We start from the raw sequence: 25326 nt of genomic DNA on the forward strand, positions 1-25326 counted from the left end.
TTATTAAAAAATTAACTGATCATATCAGAAGGCTCTAACAGAAATGTAACATCAGGTTGATTTTTAGAACAATGAAGAAAATTTGTTATGCACTCCAATCTGTAAAGGATAAATGCCCTCCGCTCTCAGCATGCGGGATATATCAAATTCTGTGTATGTGTTGTGAGGTTTATATTGGAATTACCAAGATAACTGTGAATATGCAGCTGAAAAGACATAAATGTCTTTGGCAAGTAGGGAACAGAGAAAAATCAGCCATAGCTGAACATGCTCGTCAGTCAGGAAGTCATGAAGTGAATTTTTTTGAAACCAGAATTTAGCTAAACTGAAGAACTATTATCCAATGCTATATAGAGAAGCTATGGAAATATGTAAACATGGGTATCATTTTATCAGGAAAGAAGCAGCCATGAAATTTAGTGCTATATGCACAGTGGTTTTACAGAACTAATACATAAATTTTATTTAGGACAGACAACAATAGAAAGTTATGTTTAATCTCTGATGAGGATTATCTCTGCTGATCATGTGTAAATTTTGACCACATCCCTTTTCCACAGTAATGTATGTCACTATCTGATATCTGACATGTCCGTCAGCCAGACTTATTTGAACCTGGACTACCTCAGAAGGTATCCATTGGGTGGATGAAACTTGAGGAATGGAAAAGTCTCAGGGACCTTTGTCCTACAACCCATATGATGCACCAACAGCTTGATTTTGGCTACTATAGCTTAACTGCTAAACTTGTAATTTTCACCCCCAAAGGTAGTGTGTGTGTGTGTGTGTGTGTGTGTGTGTGTGTGTGTGTGTGTGTGTGTGTGTGTGTGTGTGTGAGTGAGAGAGAGAGAGAGAGAGAGAGAGAGAGAGAGAGAGAGAGAGAGAGAGAGAGTTGTCAATTATTAAGGAATACAAAAATTTAAAAATTATATTAAAAATTTCTGTTTCAGCCCCTCCAAAATATATGGAAGTTGTCAATAAATTGGCATTGGCAGATGCAAAGGAGGCTGGACCTTTCCTGGATGGCTGCAAGGTAAGTTTCAAACCATCAAAATATTCTTGCACATTTCTTATGAGACACTTACTGTGAAAATGAACAGGACTGTTTGTTTTGGCCAGGTAAGAAAAATCATTTACTAATTGAAGCTACTATATTTTCAGTGTAACTGTGTTCTTTTAAAAATTCAGACTTGTCACTTTCTGTTTCATGAATAGATTTATTTAAATTTGGTTGTTCTGTTTATGCTATTTTCATATAAGATAACACTTGGCGTAGCATCGTTTTACTGTGGCAGCTATAAATGAGTCTTATTTTCCTTTTTTAAATAATGAATACCATTCACTGTACATGTGTTGATTCATGTGTAGGTGTACGTACATGAGTTTATGATTTGTAATATGTTAGTGGCATGTATAATTATGTGTGTGCAGCCCTTCAGATTGTAATTTAGCCATTTGCAGAATTAATCATGAGTAATTGTCAATATCTACATATACAAGGGTAAGTCAATTATTATCCGCAAAGTAGTTATAAAATTTTATTGTAATCAAATAGGAAACTCGCAAGAACATCATTTTTCGACATAGTCTCCTTGTGTTTCAATGCACTTGGTCCATCATTGTACAAACTTCCTGATGCCCTCATAAAAGAAGATTCTTTGTTGAGCTGCGAGCCAGGAATGCACTGCTTCATCTGAGGCAAATCGACGGCCCCTTAATGTCTGTTTGAGTGGACTAAACAAGTGATAGTCAAAAGGGGCAAGATTGGGACAATATGGAGGATGACCCAGTACTTCAATTTTGAATTTCTGGAGTGTTTCAGCAGTGTGAGCAACAGTATGCAGATGGGCATTATTGTGCAACAACACAACATCTTTTGACACCATTCCTCAGTGTTTGCTTCAAATTGCAGGCTTTATCGTGGAAGTAAGCATCTCACAGTAATGTACACTGTTTATTGTTGTGCCCCTTTCCCCATAATGTTCCAATACTGAACCATGTGCGTCCCAAAAACCGTAAGCATCAGTTTTCTTGCGGACGGTTGGGTCCTAAACTTTTTCTTGCTCAGTGAATTTATATGTTTCCATTCCATACTCAGCCATTTACTCTCTGGCTTGTAATGATGGATCCAGGTTTCATCACCAGTAATGATCCTGTCTAAGAAGTTATCCCTTTTGTTTTCATAGTGATCCAAATGTTTTTTGCAGATGTCCAAGCATGGTTTTTTATGCAACTGTGTGAGTTGTTTTGGGACCCATCTTACACAGACTTTATGAAATTTATGTAGGCGGACCTGTGATTAATTTGCAGATGGTGTGCAACTTCATCAATAGTTAAGCATATGTCTAAGAGAATCATTTCATGTCAATGCTCAGTGGTTTCTTCATTTGTGGCGGTAAACGGTCATCCAGCACATTCATCGTGTGTAACACTTGTGTGACCATTTCAGAATTTTTTAATCCATTCATAGACATCCTGTTGTGGGAAAACACTGTTTCTGTGCTGTACCAAAAGTCTTCAATGAATTTCGGCCCCTGATACACCTTCTAGCCACAAAAAAACGATAACTGAATGTTGCTCTTCTTTGGTGCAAATAGACAGCAGAGCAGCCATGATTAACAGCACAGCAGTGACAACGAAACTAACCTAGCAGCTTGGAAATTGCAAAGATATAACAACAAATAACCAAAGCATGCATCATCAACGTAAAACGACAGTACTATCGAAATAAACAAAAATATAACTAAATTGTGGATAATAATTGACTTCTCTCGTACTTCTACATCCACACACCACATCTAATCTCATCCTTCTGTTAACCATATTTAAAACATGATTTTCTGTTTGTCAGGCAATCTTTGGTGGCAAGCTTTATGCAGATGTACATGCGACAAAATAGAAAGATGGGGCAAATTAATGCACATGATTAAAAAGCAATATTTGAAATGAAATAAAATATTTAGCTTATTTGCTTTGTGTTGTTTTCTTGGAGTTTCTGTAAACTGATTCAAATTCAAGGTATGTTCCAGCTTTGCTAGGAGAATTCTACGTATTTGGTTTTTGATGTATAAATCTTAGAAATAAAATATTGCAGAGCCTTGTTGATTTTCAGCAGTTACGTAATTTATTCTTTCCATAACAGTTTCCAAGACTGAGTAGTAAAGCACTTGAACACATTACAGACCAGAACAGTGTGAACATTCCATGCCACTTTACAGAGCACTGATGACTCATGCCAAAAAGTTAGACTAAAATGACCAGTGATGCTTGACTTGTAATGCAAAGATATTTATCTTTATATATATCAATCTTTACACTGAAAGCTAAAAATTGTGTAAATATTTTCTAAAATTTTCATTAAAAATGCTTTTCAGGTTGCAATCCAAACATTGTCAAGATTATTATTATTATTATTATTATTATTATTATTATTATCACTATTATCAACATCACTGATATAGTTTCAGAATTTTCCCTCTAAATTAAAGCAAAATGTGTTTAACACAACTTTTAGTGCTTTGATTTTTATTTTGAAATAATTTCTTATTACAAATTTTTATATTTGTGTAAAGTAAAATAATAATATTTTACAATTTATTTTCACAGAACCAAGAACCAAATGTTTATTATGTGTGACATATGTCAGTGTATCAAGTAATACATTTATGTGAGTGTATCAGGAAGTGTAGTACATAGTGACTGTGAGCCACTGATCATTACCATTACACACCGTACGGTATGTGTTGGGGATTAGTTTCAGTTCTGATGTTACTTTTCCCCTTTGCCGCCAGTTACAAATATTGCATGAGAAGAGAGATCGTTGCCAAGCCTCTCTAATTTTACCTCCATTTTCCTTTCACAAGATTTATGTTGGAGGAAACAGTACAGTGTATTTCAAAAAGAATAGAGGTACTTTGCACACTCACATTTTTGAAATTGAAAGACATAGAAGTATAAAACTTGGGACACATATTTACCAATCTCTCATGTTTAGATTACAGATGCTCAATACACCCTCCTGCAGTGACACAAACAATATCACATTGAGACTAGAATTCCTCCTGTTCTCTGGTAAGATTGTCCATTGTCACTGATGTTATGGCAGTAAGGATCTGGTTCTTCAACTCTTCTAGGTTCTGTGTTAGTGTTGGTACAAAAATTTCGTCCTTAATGAAACCCAACAGGGAGAAGTCACGAGGTGTTACATCTGGTGACTGTGGAGGCCAGCTGAGAAGTGCTAAGTCTTTGGCTATTTGATGCCCAATCCAACTGCTAGGTTGAGTTTTATTCAGATATTTACACACTTGGTGACTCCAGTGAGGGGGTGCCCATGTCTCATAGAAAAATGAAGTTGTCCACATTCAGCATCAGAAACAATGAGTTTTGTAACATAGTAAGATACTGATGACTGTTAACTGTGTTTCCAGCAAAAACAATGGGCCGTAATCACATGACTGGGATATTGCACAAAACACATTGATTCGGGTGAATCCTGTACATGTTCAATGTGTGCATGTGGGTTCTGTAGGACCCAAGTTCAAGGTGAAAAGTCACCTCATCACTAAATACAATGCATTGTGTAAGTGTTTTCTTTGTCAATAGCATTCTGGAGCTCTTCAGAAAATCTCACACTTTTGCATTTGTGGTCATGATGTAAAGCCAGTAACAACTGTAACTTTTACAGCTTCACACCCAACTGATGTCTCATATTACACCAAATTGTTGTTGTAGGCAGTTGTAACTTCTCACTTGCATGAAGAGTTGAGTTTGTAGGATTTTGTTGGAAAGTGGTTTGAATTCATGCAACATTTTCATTGGAAACATGAGGATGGCCAAGACTTTCATTTAGATACGTATCCTGTGTCTACGAACTGTCAGCACCATACATGAATGTTCCTTTCATTCAGAGGATCAGTTGTATACCTCAACCTGTAATATCTTTCATCTGTAAGCACTGAATTACATTTCACAAACTTGAGAACACCAAGTGATTTCTGCTGCAGAGAAACCATTTTGCAACATGTGACTGTGACCAAGCAAACAGAAGAGAACCAACACCTTGTGGCAATGATTATAAACTAGACACTGTACCTGTTCCTCGAATAACAGAGCCATGGCACAGTGATCAATCGTTTTGACAACATAATACTGTATAATATGTATATTCTGTTTTTAAACACCCTGTATTTTGGTTGCTCTCTGAATTTTAACTGTAAGCCACACTGTGTTGCATAATATCTCTCATATAGCATTTGCCACTACTGCATGTGCAAGTAGAAAGACAGGTGCGTGGTGCCTTCTGCACACAGAGAGAGCTGTAATATACTTTTTGGTATTGCAAGTGTGCTCTGTCTTAACTCATTGCCATGCTCTTTAGCCATTGTGTGGACTGGTAAATGGCAGTACTGAGGCAGGTTCCACAATGTGCCACAGTTTCCACTTCTGATTCTCCATAATAAAATTATGTGCTCGGAAAACTATCACAGTCACCTACTGCAGCCTACATCCTTCTGAATCTACTTAGTGTATTCATCTCTTGGTCTCCCTCTACGATTTTAACCCTCCACGCTGCCCTCCAATACTAAATTGGTGATCCCTTGATGCCTCAGAACATGTCCTACCAACTGATCCCTTCTTCTAGTCAAGTTGTGGCACAAACTCCTCTTCTCCCCAATCCTATTCGATACCTCCTCATTAGTTATGTGATCTACCCATCTAATCTTCAGCATTCTTTTGTAGCACCACATTTCGAAAGCTTCTATTCTCTTCTTGTCCAAACTATTTAACAAACATGTTTCACTTCCATACTTGGCTACACTCCATACAAATACTTTCAGAAACGACTTCCTGACACTTAAATCTATACTCGATGTTAAAAAATTTCTCTTCTTCAGAAACGCTTTCCTTGCCATTGCCAGTCTACATTTTACATCCTCTCTACTTCGACCATCATCAGTTATTTTGCTCCCCAAATAGCAAAACTCCTTTACTACTTTAAGTGTCTCATTTCTTAATCTAATTCCCCCAGCATCACCCGACTTAATTTTTTATACCATCCATAATTAACACTGTAGTGGCTCAGTAGCTTCTCCATGTTTAAACTATCATGAAAAGGAATGCTAAATGTTCTAAGTGTGCTCAGAAGTGCACGTTGCAGTCAGAGTGGCAGTATGATGCCACTCACTGGTATACTGCCTCTTGCCATTGTGTGTTACTTCACCATGTATCTTCCTGTGTGTGCATTACTATGGAGTTGGTTGGGCAGCTCTGCGACACTTTCATGCATATTAAATGAACTCTGTTCTGTTTCTCCTATCATCCCATCCTTTTACATCTACAGCCAAGTTTTCATCTACACCCACATGTACATACACACATAGGAGAAAATACCAGAACTTTGCCCGCAAAATTTTTTTGTGCTTACCTTTTACTTATTGTGCATGGCCTCCTTCAAAATATTCTCCTCCACAATTAATACACTGCTCCTAATGCCTTTTCCACTTCCAGAAGCAGTGTCGGTGTGCCTCTTGCTGGATTGTGTGAAGTGCCATCTGTAAATTTTCTTTTACCTCGTCTATCATTGCAATTCTTCATCCTTTCAGTGAAATTTTCAACTTTGGCAGGGGCCAGATCTGGAGAGTACAGTGTCTTGGGCAGCACAGTGATTTCATTTTTTGTGCAATAGTCACGCATCAACTGGGATGAATGTGCAGGTGCATTATCTTGATGCAAGAGCCATGAATTGTCTCTCCTCATTTCAGGCTGTTTCCTTCTCAGCTTTTCTGATGGGCATTGCAACATGCTCCAATAGTACCATCAATTAATAGTTTGTTCATGTGGCATGAATTCATGATGAACTATACCATCAAAGTTAAAAAAAATTAATAGCATAACTTTTGACATTTGACCTGACCGTACAGGCTTTTTTTGGTTTTGGAGAACCTTTTCTGACCTATTAGTTTTGGAGAACCTTTCCTGACCCATTATGGAGACCGAGCCTTAGTCTCAACATCATAACCATAGCCTCACATCTCATTGCCATTTATGATTCTGTAAAGGAGCACCTCCTTCTCATTTGTGCAATCCAAAACCTCTTCACAGATAGCAAGGCAAAGGTCTTTATAGTATTCACCCATGAACTGTGGAACAAACTTGGTGGCAACGCAATGCATCCCAGGATGCTGTGTCAGGATATCATGACAAGATCCAGCCAAAACATTACATTATTCTGCAATCTCTCAGTCAATCTTCGGTTGACACACACAGTTTCATTGATGTTCCTGACATGAGCATCTTCGGTAGAAGTCGAAGGGCATCCTGAATAATGGAGATCTTTAACTTCTGTTCAGCCATATTTAAACCATGTGAACCATTCATAATACCGAGTATGGCTTAAGCTCTCATTACCATAGGCTTCCCATGTCATTTGGTGTGTCTCTGAAAAGGTTTTTCTTGAGTTTCACAAAAAATGTAACTCAGACGCGTTGTTCCTCTATCTCTGCCATCTCGAAATTCGCAGACTGTGTGACGTGACGTTCTACTCAATACAACACTAAACAATAACTTACAGACATACAACAGTGAAACTTATGTTAGTTACACATTAAACACAGACATGTGCATGGATGCCAATTGCATTTCACTCCAACACACCATTGGCACAAAATTACAAATGTTCCAAAATTTTTTGAAAGAACCTCATACGTACATACATATCAGTCTACAGTTTTTGATGACCTACCACAACTATAGATTTGTGGTTGAAACAGGGATTTTGTTTTGAATATTCTATCATATCCCTGTTCTGATAATTTGAGGGTGAGTCAAATGTAAACCTTAAACATTTTTTAAATATTATTTATTGTGCAGAAGTGGTACAAAGCTGTATCACTTTTCAACATAATCTCCCCCATGCCCAATTCAAGTCCACCAGCACTTACAAAGTGCATAAATTCCTTTAGAAAAAAATTCTTTTGGTAGCCCCCGCAACCACTCATGCACCGCATGGCGTACCTCTTTATCAGAACGAAACTTCTTTCCTCCCATTATGTCTTTGAGTGGTCCAAACATACGGAAATCACTTGGGACAAGGTCTGGTGAGTATGGCGGATGAGGAAGACACTCAAAACGAAGGTCTGTGATTGTTGCAACTGTTGTATGGGCAGTGTGGGGCCTTGCATTGTCATGTTGCAAAAGGACACCTGCTGACAGCAATCCACGTTGCTTTGATTTGATTGTAGGCCGTAGATGATTTTTTAGGAGATCTGTGTATGATGCACTAGTAACAATGGTCCCTCTAGGCATGTAATGCTCCAGTGCCTTTTTTGTCCCAAAAGAGAGTCAGTATAACCTTCCCTGCTGGTGGTTCTGTTCGAAACCTCTTTGGTTTTGGTGATGAGAAATGGCGCCATTCCTTTCTCACTCTCTTCATTTCCAGTTGGTGGAAGTGAACCCAGGTTTTGTCCCCAGTAATGATTTTTGCAAGGAAGCCATCACCGTCTTGTTAAGAGTGCGACAAAGAAGTTCTTCACAAGCAGCAACATGTCGTTCTCTCATTTCAGGAGTCGGCTGCCATGGCACCCATCTTGCACACACTTTGTGAAACTGGAGCACATCATTCACGATGTGGTGTGGTGACCCATGAGTAATCTGTAAACATGCTGCAATTTCATTCAGTGTCACTCAGCAGTTTTCCTTCACTATGGCTTCAACTGCTGCAATGTTATGTGGAGTCATAACTTGTTGTGCCTGAACTGGACGAGGAGCATCTTCCACTGAAGTCACACCATTTGCGAACTTTCTACTCTATTTGTAGACTTGCTGCTGTGACAAATACACATCACCGTACTGAAACTTCAGTCGTCGATGGATTTCAATAGGTTTCACACCTTCACTACGCAAAAACCGAATAATGGAACGCTGTTCTTCCCTGGTGCAAGTCGCAAGTGGGGCGGCCATCTTTATACTGATCCCGCAATGGTATGTGTGCATCTGCATTATGCTGCCACCTACAGGCCATTCTGCACGCTGTTTGTAGCACACTTACCAACTTACAGGATAATGGTGCGAAATTTTGATTTGTTATTACAAATTTAAGGTTTTCATTTGACTCACCCTCATGAAAGAAGTATAAACATGTATGGATTAGCTGCTGCTTTTGTGTATTTGACTGGTTGTTCACACAGAGGTGCACTGATAAGTATCCACAGAAATACTGTCATGAATTTACCTAAGATGGTTACATTTGAATAGGCCTTATTCCTTCAGCTGTCTGTGAAGCAATCAGTTCGCATTAGTTTGCAATACATCTACTTCTACATCTACATCACTACTCAGCAGTCCACAGTTCGTGGTAGAGGGTACCCCATTCCACTACTAGTCAAACTCTTTCCTGTTCCACCTGCAAATAAAAAAGAGAGAAAATGACTGTCTATATGCTCCCATAAGAGCCCTAATTTCTCATATCTTATGTTTGTGATCCTTAGGCAAAATGTATGTTGGAGGTAGCATAACTATTTGGCAGTCAGCTTCAAATGCCAGTTTTCTCCACAGTGTTCCTCAATAAGAGTGTCACCTTTCTTCCAGAGACCCCATTTGAGTTCCTGAGGCATCTCCGTAACACTTGCACCTACCAGCTTGCATCTTAATTGCTTCAATGTCTTCTTGTAATCCTACTTGGTACAGATCCCAAACGCTCAAACGGTACTCTAGTAGTGTCCTATATGCAAGTCTCCTTTACAGATGAACCACTCTTACCTAAAATTTTCCCAATAAACCGCAGTCAAACATTCACCTTCCCTACCACAATCCTTGTTCCATTTCATATCGCTTCGAAACATTACACCCATCTGTTTAAATGACATGAATGTATCAAGCAGGACACTATTAATGCTGCATCCGAACATTATGGGTTTTGTGAAAGTCATCTTGTATCATCCTACAGTCACTAAGCTTCAGCATCTTTTCGTATATTGTGTGCATCTCTAGAAATTTTGTGAAAGTCATCTTGTATCATCCTACAGTCACTCAGCTTCAGCATCTTTTCGTATATTGTGTGCATCTAGCAGTGTGTTTGTATACCTGATGTGGTGCATACCATATTACCTCCTATTGGGACAGAAGCAGGAGACTGTAATTGAAAAACATGCTGTTATTGCAGCTCAGTATCAGAAAGGCTATTCTAACAAGACAATAGGAACAAAATTGGCTTAGCCCCATCTGTAATGATGTACACTCCTGGAAATTGAAATAAGAACACCGTGAATTCATTGTCCCAGGAAGGGGAAACTTAATTGACACATTCCTGGGGTCAGATACATCACATGATCACACTGACAGAACCACAGGCACATAGACACAGGCAACAAAGCATGCACAATGTCGGCACTAGTACAGTGTATATCCACCTTTCGCAGCAATGCAGGCTGCTATTCTCCCATGGAGACGATCGTAGAGATGCTGGATGTAGTCCTGTGGAACGGCTTGCCATGCCATTTCCACCTGGCGCCTCAGTTGGACCAGCGTTCGTGCTGGACGTGCAGACCGTGTGAGACGATGCTTCATCCAGTCCCAAACATGCTCAATGGGGGACAGATCCGGAGATCTTGCTGGCCAGGGTAGTTGACTTACACCTTCTAGAGCACGTTGGGTGGCACGGGATACATGTGGACTTGCATTGTCCTGTTGGAACAGCAAGTTCCCTTGCCGGTCTAGGAATGGTAGAACGATGGGTTCGATGACAGTTTGGATGTACCGTGCACTATTCAGTGTCCCCTCGACGATCACCAGAGGTGTACGGCCAGTGTAGGAGATCGCTCCCCACACCATGTGCCGGATGTTGGCCCTATGTGCCTCGGTCGTATGCAGTCCTGATAGTGGCGCTCACCTGCACGGTGCCAAACACGCATACGACCATCATTGGCACCAAGGCAGAAGCGACTCTCATCGCTGAAGACGACACATCTCCATTCGTCCCTCCATTCACGCCTGTCGCGACACCACTGGAGGTGGGCTGCACGATGTTGGGGCGTGAGCGGAAGACGGCCTAACGGTGTGCGGGACCGTAGCCCAGCTTCATGGAGACGGTTGCGAATGGTCCTCGCCGATACCCCAGGAGCAACAGTGTCCCTAATTTGCTGGGAAGTGGCGGTGCGGTCCCCTATGGCACTACGTAGGATCCTACGGTCTTGGCGTGCATCTGTGCGTCACTGCGGTTCGGTCCCAGGTCGACGGGCACGTGCACCTTCCGCCGACCACTGGCGACAACATCGATGTACTGTGGAGACCTCACGCCCCACGTGTTGAGCAATTCGGTGGTACGTCCACCCGGCCTCCCGCATGCCCACTATACGCCCTCGCTCAAAGTCCGTCAACTGCACATATGGTTCACGTCCACGCTGTCGTGGCATGCTACCAGTGTTAAAGACTGCGATGGAGCTCCGTATGCCACGGCAAACTGGCTGACACTGACGGCGGCGGTGCACAAATGCTGCGCAGCTAGCGCCATTCGATGGCCTGGTGTGTCCACTGTGCCGTGCGTGTGATCATTGCTTGTACAGCCCTCTCGCAGTGTCCGGAGCAAGTATGGTGGGTCTGACACACTGGTGTCAATGTGTTCTTTTTTCCATTTCCAGGAGTGTATATGTTGCAGTGGTTCTAGCAAACTGGTGCCAGTGGAAGTATTTCACAGTCTGTAAGACCCTGACTAACATCATACAGGGAAGATCACTTCATCAGAGGATTTGTACTGAAATTCAAGAGGAAGTAAATAATATGCAAGCAGCTCCAAGTTTTGTCTCAACAGTGCAACTCCCTGTTTGTGAATAATGTTTAATGAGTTGCATAACAACCAAGAAACCTTTGTAACGTAAACAAAATAAAATGAAAAAATTGCAATTGACACACAAACATAAAAACTGAAGTGTGTACCAATGGTTCGAAGTGTTATTTACAGACAAATCTATGTTTGAAGTATTTAGAAACGATCGTCAAATGTTTGGCAACTTTATGGAGAATGTATGAAGAGATAGTGTTTGATGCCAACAGAGAAGCACAGTGGAAGTTTGGTCATGGTGTGGAGATGTTTTTGGGTGATAAAGTTCATAAACTAGTGAGAATTAATGGAACATTAAGGAAGGAAGAATATCACAGGATACTGTTCAGCAATGCAGTTACATCTGGTAGGAGCCTTATTGGTCATGGATTTGTTCTGCAGCAGGACAGTGATCTCAATCCTGAATATAAATTGTGCAGAGGACATGTCAGTAGAGAAAAGAAATGCGGGTAAATGAAGAATAATGATTTGGCCAAGTTAGTCACCTGAATTAAAGCACTGTTGAACTCTTATGGGATGAACTTGACAGGGATGTCAGAAAAATGAGATCATCAGATGTTCAAGATCAATGGCATAATTTGCACATGCAAAATAATAATAATAATAATAATAATAATAATAATACAACCAACAGAAGAAACCCACAAAACCAGCATGGCAACACAGACTATAGATCAGAATAGAAAAACTGAGAAAAGACATTAGACAGCTAACACAATTTATAAGACATAAAATGTCAGAAAAAAAATGAAAAAGGTTAGGTAAAATCTCACAACAAGAAGCGATAGAGCAATTAGATTAAAAGAAGCAGAAATTACAAGCGTTGGCCAAACGACTTAGAAGATACAAAAAAAGTGAAAATAGAAGGAAACAAAACCAAACATTCAACACAAACCAAAAGAAATTTTACCAGACAATAGATAACACACACATTAAAATAGACAATCCACCATACATAACAGACATGGAACATTTCTGGAGCAACATATGGTCAAACCCGGTACAACATAAGAGGCATGCACGGTGGAAAGAAGCATAAACACACACACACATACAAGATGATACCACAAATGTCTGAAGTGATAATTTTGCAACATGAAGTCACCAAAGCAATTAATTCTACTCACAATTGGAAAGCCCCTGGAAAAGATAAAATAGCAAATTTCTGGCTAAAGAAGTTCACCTCAACACATTCACATCTAACTAAATTATTTAACAGTTACATTGCAGACCCATACACATTCCCTGATACACTTACACATGGAATAACTTATATGAAACCTAAAGATCAAGCAGATACAGCAAACCCAGCTAAATACTGCCCCATAACATGCCTACCAACAATATACAAAATATTAACTTCAGTCATTACACAGAAATTAATGACACATACAACACATAACAAAATTATAAATGAACAACAAAAAGGCTGTTGCAAAGGAGCACGAGGATGTAAAGAGCAACTGATAATAGATGCAGAGGTGACATATCAAGCTAAAACTAAACAAAGGTCGCTGCACTACGCATACATTGATTACCGAAAAGCTTTTGATAGTGTACCCGACTCATGATTACTACAAATATTGGAAATATACAAAGTAGGTCCCAAATTGATACAGTTCCTAAACATAGTTATGAAAAATTGGAAAACCACACTTAATATCTAAACAAATTCAAATAATATCACTTCACAGCCAATATAGATTAAGCATGGAATATACCAAGGAGACTCATTAAGTCCTTTCTGGTTCTGTCTTGCTCTGAACCCACTATCCAACATGCTAAATAATACAAATTATGGATACAATATTACTGGAACATACCCACACAAAATCACACATTTGCTATACATGGATGATCTAAAACTACTGGCAGCAACAAATCAACAACTCAACCAATTACTAAAGATAACAGAAGTATTCAGCAATGATATAAATATGGCTTTTGGAACAGACAAATGTAAGAAAAATAGCATAGACAAGGGAAAACACACTAAACAAGAAGATTACATATTGGATAACCACAGCGACTGCATAGAAGCGATGGAAAAAACAGATGCCTATAAATATCTAGGATACAGACAAAAAGTAGGAATAGATAATACAAATATTAAAGAAGAACTAAAAGAAAAATATAGACAGAGACTAACAAAAATACTGAAAACAGAATTGACAGCAAGTAACAAAACAAAAGCTATAAATACTTATGCTATACCAATATTGACCTACTCATTTGGAGTAGTGAAATGGAGTAACACAGACCTAGAAGCACTCAATACACTTACACGATCTCAATGCCACAAATATAGAATACATCACATACATTCAGCAACAGAAAGATTCACATTAAGCAGAAAGGAAGGAGGAAGGGGATTTATCGACATAAAAAACCTACATTATAGACAGGTAGACAATTTAAGAAAATTCTTTCTAGAAAGAGCAGAAACTAGCAAAATACACAAAGCAATCACTCATATAAATACATCGGCTACACCACTGCAATTTCATAACCACTTCTACAACCCTTTAGATCACATAACATCAACAGATACGAAGAAAGTAAATTGGAAAAAGAAAACACTACATGGCAAGCATCTGTATCATTTAACACAGCCACACATACACAGTGAGATGGAAGGATTCATGATTGCAGTACAGGATCAAACAATAAACACCAGATATTACAGCAAGCATCACTTTCAACTTTTGACCAGACATAACGTCTGAGATAAGAAAGAAATAATAATAATAAAAAATCCAAAATGTTACCTACAGAATGCCAAGAGTGAGTGTAGCTGCTCTGAGGTAAAATGGTAGACACTTTGAAGAGGCTAAAATCTAAGCCATATTGTATTGTGCTTAACCCTTAACATCCCTGGTGCAGTCTTACAGACTGTTGCTAACACATAGGCATGGTTAGGAGATTAACGCGGTGTTACCTAGTAGTTCTGTCTCAAAGCTGATGTGGTTTCCTTTGTCAGTAGCCACTTGAGCATGATGTGGATTGATACTGCTGCTTTCGTGCTAGTGGTCTTTGTCTGAGACTGTATGTGGGACTTAGTGTTACAGATTCAGGAGCCAGATCTTCAGTCAGTTTTCATGTTACAGACCCTGATGGTTTCATATGTCATAATTGACGTTTTTGAAAGCCTGCAGCTGTTATTCATTATTTAAATAATGAAATACTGCACTAGTTAGTATTTTTGCATGCTTAGCATGACATGTTTTGGAAATTTATTTCTTGTTGTCAAGTGCAAATACATACATAGGTATTTTATGTGGTGTTTGAATATGTGTTATGCTGCATCTCTTGCACTGTAGTCATCTTTTTGAGGTTGTCAGGTACTGTGCCTCCTCAGTTATGTGGAAAACCACACACAATCAATCATTCACATTGTTTGTGTAACATCACAAAAAATAAATATATAAATATTGCAGTTGATAACGAGAATAATTTCTCAAAACATGTTTTGCTCAGCATGAAAAATAAGTAACCAGTGCTGTGTTTAAACTAAAAACACTTGAGCAGTGCAAAGTGAATGATGGTGTCAACTAGTGTTAAAAGTGGCCAAATGCCTAAACACACTAAATATGGTGCAATAAAGCCGTCATGATGATCACAATGACCACGAAACTGAGCATGCGCAGTAGAGATGGCTTAGAAATGGTTGTGATTGGTCATGATATCTTTACTCAAATGAACCTAGTTACTCCGATCAGCCACCACGCTAAGTAGAGTTTGGCAGTGGCAGGAGATGGCACAAATTGTTCCAGTTTTTGCACATTTACCGGTTCAAATGCGATGAGTAGAGTGCACTGGTGTTAAAAAATTTAACCGCGTAACATAGGTGGCAGTCATAAGAGTCGAGGGGCATGAAAGGGAAGCAGTGGTTGGGAAAGGAGTGAGACAGGGTTGTAGCCTCTCCCCGATGTTATTCAATCTGTATATTGAGCAAGCAGTAAAGGAAACAAAAGAAAAATTTGGAGTAGGTATTAAAATTCATGGAGACGAAGTAAAAACTTTGAGGTTCACCGATGACATTGTAATTCTGTCAGAGACGGCAAAGGACTTGGAAGAGCAGTTGAACGGAATGGACAGTGTCTTGAAAGGAGGATATAAGATGAACATCAACAAAAGCAAAACGAGGATAATGGAATGTAGTCAAATTAAATCGGGTGATGCTGAGGGAATTAGATTAGGAAATGAGACACTTAAAGTAGTAAAGGAGTTTTGCTATTTAGGAAGTAAAATAACTGATGATGGTCGAAGTAGAGAGGATATAAAATGTAGACTGGCAATGGCAAGGAAAGCGTTTCTGAAGAAGAGAAATTTGTTAACATCGAATATAGATTTAAGTGTCAGGAAGTCATTTCTGAAAATATTTGTTTGGAGTGTAGCCATGTATGGAAGTGAAACATGGATGATAACTAGTTTGGACAAGAAGAGAATAGAAGCTTTCGAAATGTGGTGCTACAGAAGAATACTGAAGATAAGGTGGATAGATCACGTAACTAATGAGGAGGTATTGAATAGGATTGGGGAGAAGAGAAGTTTGTGGCACAACTTGACTAGAAGAAGGGATCGGTTGGTGGGACATGTTTTGAGGCATCAAGGGATCACAAATTTAGCATTGGAGGGCAGTGTGGAGGGTAAAAATCGTAGAGGGAGACCGAGAGATGAGTACACTAAGCAGATTCAGGAGGATGTAGGTTGCAGTAGGTACTGGGAGATGAAGAAGCTTGCACAGGATAGAGTAGCATGGAGAGCTGCATCAAACCAGTCTCAGGACTGAAGACCACAACAACAACAACATTTGTAGACACTACTGGATGGCCAACATCTCACCAGCGTCATTTTTTTCTTCACAAACAGTTTTTTGTAATGCATAAATCACGCGAAAATTATAAATATGCTGATGCAAAATCAGGTGAAAATTAACATTGTGGACGTAGGAAATTTGACAGGAATGATAAAAAATGTCTTCAACAGCAGGAAAACCTTAATTCCAAGAACGTAAAAGTGGGGTTATACTGTATACGAATCATGAACAGTAAAGCTACTGTAACACTCACTTGAGGGATGTTGTAGCTTTCCTTTTATTTATTTATTTTTTTATTTTATTTTTAGATTTCTGTTGAGGATGTCTGGTCCCCAGAAAGTTAACAGTAAGTGAGCACAAAGCACATCCCCCAACTGGATTGATGTCAGCAATGTGGAGCTATAGCTGTGTGCATCTGTATCACGCTCATTCTTGAAAACATGAGTGGTGTTTGCATTTTTATGATCAATTTGAATGCTTCACCTCCAGCAAGAAGAGCAAGTTGATTGGCATATTCTATGCAGAATCCTATAGGTATCTCATGAAGTCAGTCGACTTTCCTCCTTTGGATGTTTTTAGTGTCCCTGAGTAACTTAGCTAAATATCTGTAATTTTGTAGCGTAATCTTCATATGAAAATGTTTTATTTGCTTGCCAAAGTCAGTTTGTTGATATGTTAGTGAATTACTAGTTTCATCAAAATATATTGCCACCTCCAGATGTATGTTCTTATTGTGACAGAGTCGTATTGTAACTCCATGGAGTTGCCTGGAATAATGTCACAGCGAAATTGTTCTGGGCAACTTCATGAAGCTATGTCCCCACACAGTTTATATTGCTGAAACTCCTAATCCAATAATATATTAACAAAATGATTTTGGTAAATAAATAAAAGGTTTTCATAAGAAGGCTACAGTACAAATTTATAGATTACCTCCTGTGCTGGTTGATCATGTCAGGTAATCATAAATCTGTAACTTTGGTTTTCATTTGATGTTTGAAAGACAGACCCATAGAAGCATGGCCTTGATGCTGTGGAATTTGTCTTATTAGTCACATACATTGCCAGTCAAAAAATAAAACAGTTACCATTGCCATTCACTGGGCATTTATAGTTATCTATGATGCATTATTTAAGCTTTGTCTTAATCCAGAACTTATTTTCAGTCTATAATTCTGATCTCAGGAGGACGACAGTTCAAACATATCCCCAGCTGTCTTGATGTAGGTTTACCATGATTTCCTTAAATCACTTCTGGCAAATGCTGGATAGTTCATTTGAAAGGGCTTGCTCAACTTCCTTCCGCAACCTTCCCTAATCCGATGGACTGATGACATTCCTGTTTGCTCCCCTCCGACCACATCAACCAGCTGACGAATCTACTGCTTGTTCTGTAAGTTTAATATCCTGTAAAGAGCAAACTTTTGGAGTAAAAGTATATTAATACATTGGTAACAGGCACATGCATGCTTGTGAATTTGTTGAAACTGTAACAGTGAGGTGCTCACTCTCTTTTTCTCCTCAGTATTCTTGCTATTAAGAAACAATTTTTCTTTGTGTAGGTTTATCTGAGTGGATTTACTCCTGATGTCTGTGAAAATCTTACCAAGATTCTAAATGCAGGTGGAGCAACAAGATTCAGTGAACTTTCAGATTCAGTATCCCACATTGTTGTTGGTGACCATGTACCTGAAGATGTAAATTACCGCAAGAAGAGTGGAATCAGGTGAGTGAAAGTATTCCTTCGCTGCTCAACTACTTACTTCCTGAACTACGTCACATGTTCTGACCTTTGATCTGCTGTAGATTAATATTATTTTATGAGTCAGACCAGATAAATGTAATTATTTAATTAATTATTTTCATATGGCATCAGATCAAATCACATTAAGGGGAGGTTCTGGTAGGAGGCATAAAAAAACAGGTAATGTCTGGAAATGTTTAGAATTTTTGTTATACAATGACTGTTTTTATTAAAAGAGGGGTTTACCACACTATTATACATGCATTTGTGTATGAAAACTCTTTTTTTAACCTTGTAACAAATTAAAAATGGTGGCTGTAGCCCTTGTTGAAGTAAGGGCCTCTTGATGCATCCTAGTTCCGTGAAGCAACCCATAAAAACCCATAAAAATAGAAAATTCTTAAATTAGAATGTATCTGGTGGCCATCACGATGAAGTTTTGAAAAATACCTTGAATAAAAAAAAATGCGTCTATTTAAATATGATGTAAATTTCTTATCATATTTTCATAAGTTCAAATGTTTAAAAAAATTTTAAATTTTAAATTCAGGTAACTTTTTTTAAAAAAATAAAATTAATTGCTTAGTCTGTTGAGGCTCTAGAGCACTTCATGCACTGACAAAGGTTGTTACAAGAAGTTTGAAGTATGGAGTAACAAAATAAATTGTTTCAAAAAGTTTGGAGTAACAATAAAAAAATGTTGTTTCGAAACAGCTAATCTGTGATCCTAGAACCATAAAGGCATCATTGCTCTTCCTCAGAAATGTTCCAGGTCTGTATATGGTACTGTAGTTTTTCAAACCAACCACTTTTAACAATCTGAGACATTCCTTGCTCCACAACAGCCATCCTTTTCCTGTCAGGAAAACTCTGCAATTTTTTTGCTTCTCATCCCTGTGACAGTTCCTGACACATTCATGATTCATGCTGAATATACCAGCAGTTGTTTAAACAGTTTTTGTCCCACAATGATGATGTTTCAAAGCCAGTTTCCAAATGCACACATGGGAGCTCTCATTGTCATTATGTGTACTGACACCAGTGCACCTCTTAAGCAAATCTTCATTGGACAGAAATTCATATACTGGTTGAATCTTTTCTTGAACCAGTTCTCTGAGTGCCCACAGCAGCCTATATTTTTGGCAGTGCATGGTCCCATTCAACATGATGTAACTCCTAAAATACTTTCACAAACAAAAAGTCCATTTGCAGGCATAATCTATATACTTCATGAACGCAAATTATGTAAAAAAATTCCATTTTTTCATTGATCTATGCCAGGAACTTCCTTTAATGAACATAAACTTGTTCGAATGGAATGGGAATGAACCCTCAGTATTTGTCGAAACTTGAAACATTCTCTGATGTGCACCATTCTGCTTCTTTCTTTTCTATCTGTATTTTCTCATGAACAATTATTTGGTTTAGTATAACTGCATACCAAATTCTTTCTTCAAGGCAGAGACACTGAATGATAACTTCCATTCCATTCTGCTCTATCATGTTTCACACAGTGAGTCTCACACATGCATATTGCTTATTTTGATATGCATTGCCAGTCTAGACTCCCAAAAGATAAGGTGTGAAAATTGTTATGTTCCACACCCACATAATTTTCAAGAAACTTGTAGGTCTTGCAATGTAGTCAATTCCAAATATGTATGTATATGGGGGAGGAGGGGGAGGAAGTAGGTGAAACAGCATTTTGCACATATGTGGATCACACCTTGATGGGTTTGAGATAATTTGTTTTGTTTTTGATACTGGCAGAATGGTCAGTGGCTGTAGTCTTACACTTCTCTCTCTTTCTAATTTTATAATTTACATCTTCTTTCTAATTTTCAGACCACATGTTGTAACTGTTGATTGGTTGCTTGAGAGCATGAAGCAAAGGCATCCTGCAACCGAATCACATTTCTTGGTATTTGTGAAGCCTACTGAACTACCATTACGATTGAGCAGAAAGGTATGTAGTGACACCTTGAACCCTTGTCAGTAGGTGCTAGTACTTCTCAATTGTAATAATTTTTTCTCATTTTTATTCTGTTTTCCTCTTATAATGTGAAGGAATGACAAATGATGCAAGACAGACATAAATAATACTCTAATCCGCACTACTTTACAAAGACAAGTCATTATTTCATGTTGTTACCAAAAATTTAGATGAGTTGTTCACTAGTTTCCTTCATATTTTAATACAATAGTCCAGTAAACATTGGATAGACATAGGCTACATATTTTTTTTTTTTTTACATGCATGGTACACAAATATCTGTGAACTACATAACATGGAAAAATTCTTGACTGATTCGCTTCAAATTTTTACCCAATACTCTAACAAATGTTTGGACAGACATAGGCTATATATTTTTTAAATGTGTGTGTTATATGAACATATGTATAGTAACATATAAAGAGGAAACATTGTTAGCAAAAATCTCAAGAAGCACTTCACCGATTTACTTAAAATATTTAGGCAATACTTGAATAAACATTCAGATCGAGATAGGCTACATATTTTCTTTATGTTTGTGACCAATTTACTTCATATTTTTACACTGTTCTCTAACAAACATTCAGACAGACATCAGCTACATATTTTTTTTAATATAGGGATATATAAAAATGTATATAAATATATAAAGAAGAAATGTTGTGAGCAATTGTCTGAAAAAGTTCTTCAATGGTATACTTCAAATTTTTACATGATCCTCTAATAAGCATTCAGAAAGGCATAGGCTACATAATTTTTTAATATTTATGGTACTTAGTTCATGACCAATTTATTTCAAATACCTTGAAGAGCCAAATAAACTGGTAAACCTGCCTAATATCCTGCAGGGCCCCCGTGAGCACACATAAGTGCCACAACATGACATGACATGGACTCAACTAGTCTCCGAAGTAGTGTTGGAGGGAACTGACACAATGAATCCTGCAGGGCTACCCATAAATCAGTAAGAGTACAAGGGGGTGGACAGCAATTTACAAGGCATCCCAGATCGTCTCATTAATGTTCATGTCTGTGGAGTCTGGTGGTCAGTGGAAGTGTTTAAACTCAGAAGAGTGTTCCTAGAGCCACTCTGTAGTGATTCTAGGTGTGTGGTCTGTCACATTATCCTGCTGTAAGTGCCCAAGTCCATCAGAATTCACAATGGACATGAATGAATACAGGTGATCAGATATGATGCTTACATGTATGTCACCTGTAAGAGTTGTATCTAGACATATCAGGGGTCCCATATCACTCCAGCTTCATACACCCCACACCATTACAGAGCCTCCACCAGCCTGAACTGTCCCTTGTTGACATGCAGGGTCCAATGGCTCATGAGGTTCTCTCCATACCTGTACACATCCATTCCTTGGATACAATTTGAAATGAGACTTGTCTGACCAGGCAACATGTTTCCAGCCATCAACAGTCCAATGAAGGTACTCATAGGCCCAGGCAAGGCGTAAAGCTTTGTCTTGTGCAGTCATCAAGGTTCCATGAGCAGGCAGTTGGCTCTGAAAGCCCATATTGATTATGTTTCGTTGAATGGTTCAGATGCTGACACTTGTTGATGGCCCTTCAGTAATGGTGAACAATTCTCTTCAGTCATCGTTGGTCCTGTTCTTGCAGGATCTTTTTCTGGCTGCGGCGATGTCAGAGATTTGATGTTTTACCAGATTCCTAATATTCAAGGTACACTCATGAAATGATTGTATAGGAAAATCTCCACTTCATCGCTACCTTGGAGATGCTATGTCCCATCACTTGTGCACTGACTATAACACCATGTTCAGACTCACTCACATCTTGATAACCTGGCATTGTAGCAGCAGTAACCAATCTAACAACTGTGCCAGACATTTGTCATCTTATATAGGCACTGCCGACTGCAGTGCCGTGTTCTGCCTGGTTACGTATCTCTGTATTTGAATATGCATGCCTATACCATTTTCTTTGGTTCCTCGGTGTGTTTGCACGATGCTCTAGTTCTTGATCTGTTTACTTGAAATTTATATGCAGTACTCTAATAAACATCTAGATGTACTTAGGTTAAATATTTTTTTTAAAGAACAATGTATAGGTTTTCTGTTGAAACTAACTGTGAGAAAGAAAATGCTATACTATACAGAGCTCTGAAAATGTGCAGCTTCATTTTCTGTTTGGCAGTCAGTTTTAACTACAGTAGCAGGACACTTAAAGCATAAGGCAAAATTGTTTCTACCATGTATATAATTTTAAATAGAAATTGTATACAGAACTGTGTGCTGTTTTGTTTCTACCTCACAGTTGGTTTTTCACTGAAAACATGAAAATTGTATTTATGGCTTATTGGCTTATAATTAGAACACTACTATAGAATCAGAATCATCTGAAACTTTCTAATCCTACCTGTTTGCAGATCAAAACTATGGAAAACACTGTCACTGAAGCTGATATCTTCACCATTCCAGCAGCAGGAGAGGTCCCTCCCATACCCTGTATACCAATGATACCAATCAGTTTACGCATTCATTTTAAATGTCTTCAATTCCCAGTCAAGGATTTGTTGCCTGTAACAATAAACAAGGTTCAAGGTCAGAGAGAGGATGAAAAGTGAGGGTAAGAAGGGGAGGTAATGGGCAGAGAGGAAGCAAGAAAGAGGTGGAGAGAGATGGGGGAGGAGGAGATGAACAGATAGAGGGGAAGGAAGAGGAAATTTAGAAAGAGGGAGGGGGGATGAGGTGGTGATGGGGAGAGGGAGAGAGAGAGAGAGAGAGAGAGAGAGAGAGAGAGAGAGAGAGAGAGAGAGAGAGACATGAGGCTCCTAAAACCAGATTTCGTAAACCAACCTCCCAGTACCACTTTTCACTGGTAACGTAAACACTTCAAAATCAGTTCAGGAAATCCACTTGTAGTGTCTGGTTTTACACTTGTGCAATCAATTTTTGCTACCATAAAAAAATTCAATCAGTTTTGAAATGTGCTTGGGCGCTCAGTTTTGTCTTGCTTTTAAAAATTTTCAATTAATATGGATGGAGTGGCTTTTTTTACAATGAAGGATAAGTAGAAATATTAGACAAGCTGTCAACACCTCATCTAATTGAAGAGAAATAGCTATTGTGCTGACTAAACCAGGAACTGTAATAGCTGTTTCTCAGGCATCATATTTAACTGGAGTAGCAAATCCACTTCAGACATTTAACATGTAAACATGACAGCGTAAAACTGTTTCCTAAATTTGAATTTCTTCTTCCAGAAGATATGTCATGTGTAAAAGTAGAGTGTGTGTGTGTGTGTGTGTGTGAGAGCGAGAGAGAGAGAGAGAGAGAGAGAGAGAGAGAGCGGGGGGGGGGGGGGGGGGGAAATGAGGAGAAGGAAGTTAGTCTGATACACATTTAGCAACTGGAAAACGGTTGTGGGTTTGCAAGTATTTTATATTAGCAACAACAGACGTTTTAAATGCTTACACAACATTATGCTGGATTTTTGTAATGAAAGTGCAGCTACTCATTTGGGCTCATTGCGGGCAGTAACTATTGTATAGCAGTGAAACTTGGTGGATAGGCTAGTGCGGAAACGATTTACACTGGAAAAATATTAGTTACAATTAGGCCACTAGGTGTAAATCTGGCGCTGTACACTGTTTGTACAATGGTATAACATCCACCTGTCATTTCACAGACCATAAAGTGAGTGAATAGTGTGGCTACTGAGACTCTAAAACTGTTTTATGTGAACAGCAGCAAGTACAGTGCAGTACTGAGAGTGTCTCACTGAGTGAAACATCAGAGTAGAGGCCCAATGTCATTAAATGGTTTAATGATGATGGTAATGAAATTCAAAAACACAGTTGAGCTCGATGTGGCACCTGGAAGAGGAAGACATCCTCTCCCTGTGGAAGTTATTGATGTGGTTGCTGTTGCTATAACTACCCATGCAACATGTGCCCCAGATAGTGCTAGTGCTCGCACAGTGTCACAGGAATTGTCAATCCCAAGATCAACAGTATACAAAGCTTAGCAATCTGTTTTACCTTGCATGCAGTGCAGCAACTAAAACCTCATGATCCACATCAGTGTTATGCTCTGTGGTTTCTAGCATGTATCGAAGTTGATGACATGTAGCTAGACAATATTCTTTGGAATGACTAGAAACATTTAACACTACAGGGTGCAGTGAATACACAGACATGCCATATTTGGGATATGTTAAACTGCTTGTTGTGCACAAAGAGCCATTGTATTATCTACAGAGGTTTTCCAGATGCAAGGCTTACAAGATCACTGGATCTGAATCCATGTGTGTCTTGATTCTTGAGATTTCTAAAAGAATACATTTATTAGGGACACATTCAGTCTCCACATGACCTGAAGGCCAAACTACAGGAAAACATTGCTCAGATTCCATCGGAACTTCTGCAAGCATCTGTTGATCATGTCGTTTTACAGATGCGGCATCTTGTCGATGTCTCTGGTGCTCATATTGAACATATTGTGTAAGCAGGTGTTAACAATAAAATAAACATTGTCTCTCTCACTTGCTTGACATTTTTTACCCATGACCCATTCCTAATCTATTACATACAGAAACATTTCTATACATCTTTCTTGCATTCACAGTGCCAGATTTACACCCGATGGCCAAAATTGGAGCTAATTTTTTTTCCAGTGTAAATCGGTTGTGCATTAATGCATTAGGATATTTCCCAAGTTTCTCTCCCATATGGTAATTACAGCCCACACTGGACCTCTGTGAGTAGCTGCACTTCAATTGTAATCACCTGGTATGTACACGTGCCCCTACCACGGCAGGTTTGCAGCTGTCAGAAGAGGTCATCTGCTGATGGGTACAGTCTGCTGCTGATTTTGGTGGCCCCTGTGCTGCCTCTACCATCTGTGACATTTTGGACAGCTGTATTAATGTTCTTGTGAGCTGCTACTTGTCGCGTCGCGTTT

General features: G+C 38.8%; 1 protein-coding gene across 1 annotated transcript in view; it reads left to right on the forward strand.

Moving 5' to 3' along the window:
- The window catches only part of LOC126293396 (DNA topoisomerase 2-binding protein 1-like), a 113840-nt gene that overhangs the window by 37430 nt on the left and 51084 nt on the right, over positions 1 to 25326 (forward strand). The window contains exons 2-4 of the mRNA XM_049986604.1: positions 951 to 1033; positions 18215 to 18378; positions 20242 to 20362. Of these exons, the coding sequence (XP_049842561.1) occupies positions 951 to 1033; positions 18215 to 18378; positions 20242 to 20362 (368 nt within the window). The remainder of the gene's footprint in view (positions 1 to 950; positions 1034 to 18214; positions 18379 to 20241; positions 20363 to 25326) is intronic.

The sequence above is a fragment of the Schistocerca gregaria genome, chromosome 10 (genome assembly GCF_023897955.1).
Source record: "Schistocerca gregaria isolate iqSchGreg1 chromosome 10, iqSchGreg1.2, whole genome shotgun sequence".
Lineage (NCBI taxonomy): Eukaryota > Metazoa > Arthropoda > Insecta > Orthoptera > Acrididae > Schistocerca > Schistocerca gregaria.